Source organism: Ranitomeya variabilis, chromosome 8 (assembly GCF_051348905.1).
Source record: "Ranitomeya variabilis isolate aRanVar5 chromosome 8, aRanVar5.hap1, whole genome shotgun sequence".
NCBI lineage: Eukaryota > Metazoa > Chordata > Amphibia > Anura > Dendrobatidae > Ranitomeya > Ranitomeya variabilis.
In genome coordinates, this window is record NC_135239.1 from 216,550,091 (window position 1) to 216,560,573 (window position 10,483).

At 55.4% G+C, this 10,483-nt stretch overlaps 1 protein-coding gene across 4 annotated transcripts in view; it reads left to right on the top strand.

The window, feature by feature from the left end:
- ZMYND10 (zinc finger MYND-type containing 10) overlaps nt 1-9,155 on the top strand; it is a 37,428-nt gene extending 28,273 nt beyond the window's left edge. For 2 of the 4 annotated variants that reach the window (XM_077277055.1, XM_077277054.1), the window contains exons 6-12: nt 4,660-4,748; nt 4,814-4,914; nt 4,993-5,165; nt 5,416-5,541; nt 6,533-6,654; nt 6,725-6,850; nt 8,721-9,155. In XM_077277055.1, coding sequence (XP_077133170.1) covers nt 4,660-4,748; nt 4,814-4,914; nt 4,993-5,165; nt 5,416-5,541; nt 6,533-6,654; nt 6,725-6,850; nt 8,721-8,820 — 837 coding nt within the window. In that variant the 3' untranslated portion in view covers nt 8,821-9,155. Of the gene's footprint in view, nt 1-4,659; nt 4,749-4,813; nt 4,915-4,992; nt 5,166-5,415; nt 5,542-6,349; nt 6,655-6,724; nt 6,851-8,720 lie in introns of those variants that run through there. The other 2 variants (XM_077277053.1, XR_013218507.1) reach the window with 2 other exon arrangements.
- The last annotated feature ends 1,328 nt before the right edge of the window (nt 9,156-10,483 follow it).

Here is a 10,483-nt window from a genome sequence, read left to right on the forward strand (position 1 = left end):
GCTATACGGCTCGGCCGCAAGAGACCAGTAGGAGGGCCCGTGCCTCCACTCCCGCCTTGCTTTATGCATGGTTGATAGGTCGGTCAACCTGGTCTCCTGCAAAAACAAAATGTCGGCGTCAAGTTGGCCGAGAAAATGAAAGGCCGTGTACCTTGCCGCTTCTGACTTTATGCTGGCAACATTAATGGTTGCCAGCGTCAACGGGGTGGGTGCCGCCATCATGATTGATTGAATTAGATAGCCTTTTTCTTCCCACCACCAACAGTTTCACCCTCTTCCTCTGACAATGATGAGTTTTTAGTGCGCTTAAGACAAACTGACTCATCCATTCTCTCCTTACATACACTCTGGCCCTTGTCTGGTGGTCCTGAGGTAGTCCCCCCCCCCCCCGGAAGGCTTTGTATTTGCCCCCTGAGAAGAAGACCCAGCGACCTCCTGAGCCCCAACAACCTTGTCCGCTACCTCCGGCCCCGGGTCCCCATTGCCCCCCTCTGGAGGGGAGTCCTGGAGGGCCCGGAACCGGTTAGAGAGATCCACCAGAGGGGGGGCGGCTGGACCTTCCAATGGCACCTGGATCAGGGCTACGGAGTCAGAGGGGTCGCACTCCAAGGAAGAGGCTCGAGGCCCGGACCCCCTCTTATCCTTAGTTGTTTTCCTGTTACCCTTTTTCTTTTGCTGTGACCACTCCCCATCTCCCTCATCCAGACTGTCACCGGATGAAGGTTCCTGGGCAGACATGGCGTCCTTTTGCTCCTCCCTTTCAAGTCTCTTGACTTCCTCGCTCAATTCGCCATTTTTAGGATCCTCAGCTGCAAGTGAAGCACCCGGGTCAGAGTTTAGGGTCATTACTCCCTGCCCCGTTCCCATGGCGCTGCTCCTGCCGCCTGATATTGGATGGCGGCAGCCTGCTCCTCACCGGTTCCCTGCCTCCTCCGCCTCTGCTGGTCCCTTCACCGGCGAGATTAGTCCCGGCTTTCGCCTGTCCCGCACTCGCCGCTTTCAGGACCGCATTGGCAAAGGAACGCTTACAGCGACTGAACGGGTGACCGAGGTCACCACACAGGTTACACCTAATCCTGCCACAGGTAGCAGCGAGATGGCCGAGGTCCCCACACAGTGCGCATTTCTGGGTGGTACACTGCGCACTGAAGTGTGTGGGGCTGCCGCACCTGTGACAGACCTTAGGCTGCCCCCGGTAGAAAATCAAGATCCTGTCCCTCCCCAAAAATGTTGAGGAAGGGATATGGGTAACGGTGTTTCCTGAAACCTTCAATTTCACCATGAAGGTCCAGGCTCCTGACCAGATACCATGCTCATCGAGGGTCTTCTCGGGAATACCGATGATGTCGCCGTATCGTCCAACCCAGGTGGAGATGTCGACACAGGAAAGTGACTCGTTACTGGTCAAAACGGTCACCTTCCTGACCGAGTTCTGGCGGGATATTGCTACAGTGTGGAAACCCTGCCATTCGGGGCGACCCCGAGCCAGCTCATGGCGAGACCAGAAAAGCTCAAGGCCCTCCGGTCTCACGAAGCTGACATCGAAGTAGGAGGTCCCATAGGGATGGATCAAGGCGAAGATGTCATATGCCACGAAGCCCATCCCCAGCAGGAGCTCAGCAACCTTTGACCGATCAGGACAGGCATCCTTGCTTACCCACTGGAGACGGGCCACGTTCCTACGGTTACTCCTCTGCCCCGGTGTCGGCAGAGACCAGACAGTCTCTGCCCCTCTATCTCGGAAGGCGGAAAGACCGTGTCTCTCTATCCAGAAAGACAGATCAACCTCCCTCCCCTCTACATTGATGGAACTCTCCCCTCTCCTCAGGGCGTCCAGGAAGCGCTGTTGCAAGTCACCATCCTCAGGGTCACCAGACAAGGGCGCACTACTACCTCCAGCAGTGACAGCTGCTGAATAGCTTGGGGCTGAAGCCCCCGCCACCGCTGGGGGGGCAGCGGGACCACTACCTGCTTCCCCTCCACCAACACCAGTAATGCTCTCCTCATTCACTCCTCCACTACTCCCATCATTTGCAACATCACTACTCCCACCATTCACTCCACTACTACTCCCATCATTTGCAACATCACTACTCCCATCATTCACTCCACCACTACTCCCACCATTCACTCCACTACTACCATCATTTCCTGCACAGCTCCTTTCATTCCCCTTACCACTGCCACCACTTCCCATCACTTTATTACCAGTATTCTCACCACCATTTGTCCCAGTGTTCTCTGCACCTGCCACAGTCACATCCATTCCTTCCTCACTTGTGTCTGCTGGCTTCTCTGCACTCACACCTGCTGGACCGGGGGAGGGGTGCAGCACCACACCCGGTTTCCCTTGATTGGTGCTGACTCTCTGTTGTGTCCTTGGAGCACCTTGCCCCCCCACTGCAGCAGTTTGTACTTTATTATTTTGGGCCCGCTGCTTGTTGGGGGGCGCCGCCTGCCCTGCACCCACAGACTTCGGGGTCCTGGTGGCATGCTGGGGCGCTGGAGCACTCTGTCCCCCTGTCGCAGCAGGGCGCCTCGTGTTCCCTGCAGATGATTTATCCTTTTTCTGTCCTTTTTGGACACGCTGCTCCCCTGTCGCAGCTGCGTGCCTGTTCTCCTTTAAGGCGCACTGCGCCCCTGTCACAACAGTGCACCCTCCTTTCGCCGCACCATGTTCCTCGGACCTGCTCCCCGGCTCAGTCGTAGTGAGCAGGGATGGAGTCTGCCCACACCGTCCCCCTTTCGCAACGGCGTGGACACCCACCTCACCCTCCTCAGCCCCGGTGATAACCGGCTTAGCCGCAGAGGGCAGGGAGGGAAACTCCTCGGGGTCCCCTATGTCCGGTGCCGTGAGTACCTCCACAGCCTCGCCCCCTGCACTGTTCCCCGCACAGACGGCAGCACCGCCGGACGTCCTCCTCCTCTCCCCACCTTGCCTATGCCCCGGACCCACTGCAGAGCCCGTGCGTTTAGGTTTGGTGGGGTTTACACAGGAGGTGGTAGGTGTAACATCAGCCATAGGTACATATTTGTAACTCACCACCTCCCGTGCGGTCTCCTTCGTCTTCTTCTTCCTCTTCTTTGTTTCCTCTGCTGGCTCGTCCTCACCAAAGGAAAAGCGGTCCAGGTTCACTGGAGACTCCAGCTGTCGGATCTCCTGTAGCAGACCGCCCTCCTCCTCTTCCTCCGCTGACACTCCAGCCTGTGCTGTCGGAGTCCTCTGCCGTGCCGGGAGGCCGCTTCCCTGTTGTCGGCTCTGCGACTCACTCTCCCGGCTGGTTCCAGCTTGTAGGACTCCAGTTACAGCCACGTCTTCGTCCTCCTCCTCCTCCTCCTCGTCGCTTAGGACGCCGGCTGGCGGCTCTCCTGAGGTATTTAACCCCTTCATTTCTGAGAACCGCCGCTGGTTCTTAAACCTCTCCAGGAAGGGACCTGCGCTTTTCTCAATCCCCTCCCGGAGGAGCACTAACCGGACCACCTCATCTCTGAGGGCTCTGAACCTCTGGGAGGTCACGGGTTTCTCCTTGTTAGAGGCTCGGGTGTTCAGGATCCGAGCTACCCTCAGCTTCTCCTTCAGCCCGGTCAGTGCTTTGCCGGCGTCCTCATACTCACGTAGCATGGCGACCACTCGGGAGGAGAAGGTACTCGTGGACACGCTGGAGCTCTTCTCCCCCCAGGATGTTCCTGGGCTCTCCTTCCTGGGGCCTGGGGTGCCCCTGTCTCCCTCTCTGGGCGGACGATGAGCCGTCTCAGGGTTGGAGTAGGTGGGTAAGGTTTTTCTCACCCGTCCCGACCTCCTCAGTCCTTCTTGGGCCGGTTGCTGCTGCTGCTGCTGCTCTCTGTTCCCCGCCGGCACAGACCGGGGAACAGAAGCCTGGGAAGCCATGCCGGCCTCCCAGGAAGCCTGCCTCTCCCTGGGGAGAAGAGAGGCCGACTCTGAGCCTCCTGCTGGAAGTCCTGGAGCTCTCAAGACAGGCGCTGCTCCTAGCAGGGAGTAATAGATTGTAGTCTCCTGTCCTACAGTCACCTCCCCCAGTAATGGCTGATAACAGGGAGTAATAGCTTGTAGGCTCCTGTCCTACAGTCACCTCCCCCAGTAATGGCTGATAACAGGGAGTAATAGCTTGTAGGCTCCTGTCCTACAGTCTCCTCCCCCAGTAATGGCTGATAACAGGGAGTAATAGCTTGTAGGCTCCTGTCCTACAGTCACCTCCCCAATAATGGCTGATAACAGGGAGTAATAGATTGTAGTCTCCTGTCCTACAGTCTCCTCCCCAGTAATGGCTGATAACAGGGAGTAATAGATTGTAGTCTCCTGTCCTACAGTCACCTCCCCCAGTAATGGCTGATAACAGGGAGTAATAGATTGGAAATAGACATTATACTTTGGTCCTGATTCATCAAAGCTTTTACTGCAGAATTCTTTTAAAACAAACTTTGAAAAGTTTCCAACATTTTGGGTAACTCCAGAGTTGTGCTAAGTGCTAACCTTTTGTGACCACTATTGTTTTCCTGCTGGTTTCGCCAGCTGTTGCTTCCTCCTGAGTGCAGTCAGATTTGTGGAGCTGCACTCAGATCACATGCGACCTGCAGCGAGGTGTGCGTAAAACCGCCACCTGTATACACCACGAATGACTGATACTCCATCATCCCCAGGAGCTGAAGCTGCAGGCCCAGGCGCTGGACTTTGATGTTGCCCTGAAGTGTCTGTCTGTCCTGCGGTACATCACCGACCACACGGACAGGTAAGTCCCTGGGGTGATGGGTACAGGGTATCGGCCTGAGAGTGATACACATCGTATACCCACAGCCTCCCGCTGAGCGCCAGCACCCGCCTGCTCAACACCCACAACCTGCCCTGTGTCCTGGTGGAACTACTGCACCTCTGCCCCTGGAGCCGGCGGAGCAAAGGTACGAGGGGCCGCCCCAGCACCACGGCACGTAGCCCCCTCCTCATAAATACTCCACCCTCACTGTCTCCCCCTGCAGGCCTCATGCAGAAGTACGAGAGCGGCCGCTGGTTGTCAGTGCCGGCCGAGGACCAGCAGAAGATGACCAAGCTGGATGGTCAGGTGTGGATATCGCTGTACAACCTGCTGCTGAGGCCGGAGTGCCAGCGGAAGTACCACATCGACAGCTTCACCCGAGGACAGCTGCTGAAGGTGGGGACCTGGTACAGACCCCCGGTGCAGATCCCTGGTGCGGACCCCAAGTGTAGGTCCCTGGTGCAGATTCCTAGTGCAGAACCCCGATGCGGACGCCCAGTGCAGATCCCTGGTGAAGACTCCTGATGCGGATCCCTGGTGAAGACTCTTGATGCGGATCCCCGGTGCAGATCCCCGGTGCAGACCCCCGGTGCCGACCATGCAGCTTTCTGCCATCATTACGTCACCCCATGTCCTGTCGTTTCAGCTCCGCTCTCATCTCACCGAGGTCCTCATCGATCAGCTGCCGAACCTGTCAGAGCTGCAGCGATTCCTCAGTCATCTGTCGGTGAGCGACGCGGCCCCCCCAAAGAAAGAGCTGATCTTAGAGCAGGTATGAGCGGGGGTCTTGGCATCCAGGGGGGGCAGCCTTGTGCTTCAGTTCCTCCCCATATCTAAGATCTCTGCTTGTGGTAAGTGAATGAGAACGGTCCTGTTTCCATCCATTACTCCAGCTGACTTAAAGGACCTGTCTATGATGGCGGGGACCGGCTGGACGTAGGGCCCTGTGCAGGACCTGTCTATGGCGGCGGGGAACGGCTGGACGTAGGGCCCTGTGCAGGACCTGTCTATGGCGGTAGGGACTGGACGGACTTACGCCACTGTGCAGGACCTGTCTATGGCGGAGGGGACCGGCAGGACGTAGGCCCCTGTGCAGGACCTGTCTATGGCGGAGGGGACCGGCAGGAGGTAGGCCCCTGTGCAGGACCTGTCTATGGCGGTGGGGACCGGCCGGACGTAGGCCCCTGTGCAGGACCTGTCTATGGCGGTGGGGACCGGCCGGACGTAGGCCCCTGTGCAGGACCTGTCTATGGCGGAGGGGACCGGCAGGACGTAGGCCCCTGTGCAGGACCTGTCTATGGCGGAGGGGACCGGCAGGACGTAGGCCCCTGTGCAGGACCTGTCTATGGCGGTGGGGACCGGCCGGACGTAGGCCCCTGTGCAGGACCTGTCTATGGCGGTGGGGACCGGCCGGACGTAGGCCCCTGTGCAGGACCTGTCTATGGAGGTGGGGACTGGCCGGACGTAGGCCCCTGTGCAGGGCCTGTCTATGGCGGTGGAGACCGGCCGGACGTAGGCCCCTGTGCAGGGCCGGTTCTCAGAAGGGCCACTCAGCTAAGACAAGTGCTATTCACCCACAGCAAGCAGGAATCCCAAGAAAATGGTCTGTAAGAAAGCTGCAGAATTCTGTGTTGTCCCCTCCTGACGTCTCTGAGCTTGGACCCCGAATCGTCTGCACCCCGTGGTGAAGATTGCGGTTCTGCCCCTCCCCTGCGTTACGGCTCCGTCCTCCCATCACTTTCTCACCTCTCTGGAGTTTTCAGGTTCCAGAAGTCTACGACTCCATTATCAGAGAGGATTCTGGGAAATGGAAGGCGATAGCGAAGCACCAGATCAAGCACAACTTCTCCCCCAGCGACAGCGAACTGCGCCGCCAGGCCCAGAGGTCAGTGACCCGAGATCACCGTGTACCGAGCTGCAGGGGCACAACCCCTGAGCTCTATTATCACCCGCAGGTGGGCGCAGACCTACAACATGGACGTCATGGAGGCACTAGTGCCGGAGAAACCCAAGTGTGGATCCTGTGGAGCCGAGGCTGCGAAACGCTGCGCCCGCTGCCAGAGTGAGCGCTACTGCACCAGGTAAGAGAATAGTGAGTGCAGCTCTGGAGGATAATACGGGAGGTAACCCAGGATCAGTAATGTAATGTATGTACACAGTGACTGAACCAGCAGAATAGTGAGTGCAGCTCTGGAGTATAATACGGGATGTAACTCAGGATCAGTAATGTAATGTATGTACACAGTGACTGCACCAGCAGAATAGTGAGTGCAGCTCTGGGGTATAATACAGGAGGTAACTCAGGATCAGTAATGTAATGTATGTACACAGTGACTGCACCAGCAGAATAGTGAGTGCAGCTCTGGGGTATAATACAGGATGTAACTCAGGATCAGTAATGTAATGTATGTACACAGTGACTGCACCAGCAGAATAGTGAGTGCAGCTCTGGGGTATAATACAGGAGGTAACTCAGGATCAGTAATGTAATGTATGTACACAGTGACTGCACCAGCAGAATAGTGAGTGCAGCTCTGGGGTATAATACAGGATGTAACTCAGGATCAGTAATGTAATGTATGTACACAGTGACTGCACCAGCAGAATACTGAGCGCAGCTCTGGAGTATAATACAGGATGTAACTCAGGATCAGTAATGTAATGTATGTACACAGTGACTGCACCAGCAGAATAGTGAGTGCAGCTCTGGAGTATAATACAGGATGTAACTCAGGATCAGTAATGTAATGTATGTACACAGTGACTGCACCAGCAGAATAGTGAGTGCAGCTCTGGAGTATAATACAGGATATAACTCAGGATCAGTAATGTATATACACAGTGACTGCACCAGCAGAATAGTGAGTGCAGCTCTGGGTTATAATACAGGATGTAACTCAGGATCAGTAATGTAATGTATGTACACAGTGACTACACCAGCAGAATAGTGAGTGCAGCTCTGGGGTATAATACAGGATGTAACTCAGGATCAGTAATGTATTGTATGTACACAGTGACTGGACCAGCAGAAGAGTGAGTGCAGCTCTGGAGGATAATACAGGAGGTAACTCAGGATCAGTAATGTAATGTATGTACACAGTGACTGCACCAGCAGAATAGTGAGTGCAGCTCTGGGGTATAATACAGGAGGTAACTCAGGATCAGTAATGTAATGTATGTACACAGTGACTGCACCAGCAGAATAGTGAGTGCAGCTCTGGGGTATAATACAGGATGTAACTCAGGATCAGTAATGTAATGTATGTACACAGTGACTGCACCAGCAGAATACTGAGCGCAGCTCTGGAGTATAATACAGGATGTAACTCAGGATCAGTAATGTAATGTATGTACACAGTGACTGCACCAGCAGAATAGTGAGTGCAGCTCTGGAGTATAATACAGGATGTAACTCAGGATCAGTAATGTAATGTATGTACACAGTGACTGCACCAGCAGAATAGTGAGTGCAGCTCTGGAGTATAATACAGGATATAACTCAGGATCAGTAATGTATATACACAGTGACTGCACCAGCAGAATAGTGAGTGCAGCTCTGGGTTATAATACAGGATGTAACTCAGGATCAGTAATGTAATGTATGTACACAGTGACTACACCAGCAGAATAGTGAGTGCAGCTCTGGGGTATAATACAGGATGTAACTCAGGATCAGTAATGTATTGTATGTACACAGTGACTGGACCAGCAGAAGAGTGAGTGCAGCTCTGGAGGATAATACAGGAGGTAACTCAGGATCAGTAATGTAATGTATGTACACAGTGACTGCACCAGCAGAATAGTGAGTGCAGCTCTGGGGTATAATACAGGAGGTAACTCAGGATCAGTAATGTAATGTATGTACACAGTGACTGCACCAGCAGAATAGTGAGCGCAGCTCCTTTGTTCAGTGGATTATGACCTGCAGGACGTTTTTCTCATTTGTCGCAGGCAGTGTCAGGTCAGTCATTGGCAGAAGCATAAGAAGGCCTGTGATCTAGTGAGTGCTGCCATGAAGAAGATGAAGGATGATATGAAGACTCCGATGTGACACTGTAACTGTGGGAATCGTCGCTCTGCCCCATCTTCTGACCTCATGAACCTTTACATGTCCAAGAGCCAATCGGATTGTGCCGGCTCGCCATGACTCTGCCCAGCGCTATTCGGTAGATTTGGCGTCTCGGTGAATTTTGCGCTCGGTTGTAAATATTCAGATTTTGTTTTGTTTCTTTTATTAAATGATTTTTTTTTTTGTAAGAAATGTCTCGTTCTGAGAATGTAGACTGTTATGGCTGCTGTCTGTGCCTCAGAGCTGCGCTCTCACATCTCACACCACGGGAGGACGTCAGCATGACGGCCTGAGTCCCTTGCTAATCTTGGCTCCTGTTCACACCACATTCTCCAGTCTTCCTGCACCTTTTCTGTTGTACAGGACTGGACTAATATATGGGACTACTACTCCCAGCATGACACGACCACTGCAGACTGTCAGCGCTGCTGGGAGAGGCTCCGATGTGCTAGAGATGTCATCAGACATAAAAGCTGCGAGGTATCGAGATGCCGGCGAGCGCATCACTGTGGTTTCCTGCCGCTGCAGAATCAAGCGCGAGATGATGGGATGTGGCGGCCACGGAGCACATGGTACTGACGTCAGCAGGAGCAGCAATCATCAGGCAGCACACGGGCCGCTCTCTCCCCCCCCCCCCCCCCCCCGCGCGGGCCGCTCTCTCCCCCCCCCCGCGCGCGGGCCGCTCTCTCTCTCCCCCCCCCGCGCGGGCCGCTCTCTCTCTCTCTCCCCCCCGCGCGGGCCGCTCTCTCTCTCTCTCCCCCCCGCGCGGGCCGCTCTCTCTCTCTCTCCCCCCCGCGCGGGCCGCTCTCTCTCTCTCTCCCCCCCGCGCGGGCCGCTCTCTCTCTCTCCCCCCCGCGCAGGCCGCTCTCTCTCTCTCTCTCTCCCCCCCGCGCGGGCCGCTCTCTCTCTCTCTCCCCCCCGCGCGGGCCGTGCTGTCCCCATCAGTTAGAACTAGACCCGACATGACTTGCTCTCCTGGTCGGTGTGCTGTTCAGCCTCCTCTTCTGCCGGTGACCTGGGTGATGACTGATGACCTGTAACGTTGGCCATCTTGGTTGTCTCCTCGTTCTCCCAGTGCCAGCTGTGTGACTCGCAGAAACTTCTTTTTCTTTGTGATTTCTTGACTTTAGGAGGAAGCGGGCAGGGTCTGGCGTGAGGTCTGGGGCGATGGGCGCAGTCACCCCCAGTAATTAGTAATGGACGCTGCTCTCTGTAGATAAAGCGACAGGAAGTTTAGTTCAAATACAAGAAAAAAAGTCCGGACAGAGAGCGGGGGGCTTCCTGATATTCATGGATGGGGGGGATGAATGGCTTCATGATGCTCCTGAGACCTGAATGTCAGGACGACAGAGGAGCGTTCACACAAGGAAAGCGGGGCCATTGTTTCTGCAGACTGCGCCTCCGTCCATATACCTGTCCCAGAAACAGAGGCCTTATAACTACCCCCCTACACCGGACCAAGGGGTCCTATAACTACCCCCCTACACTAGACCCAGGGGTCCTATAACTACCCCCCTACACTAGACCCAGGGGTCCTATAACTACCCCCCTACACTAGACCCAGGGGTCCTATAACTACCCCCCTACACTAGACCCAGGGGTCCTATAACTACCCCCCTACACTAGACCCAGGGGTCCTATAACT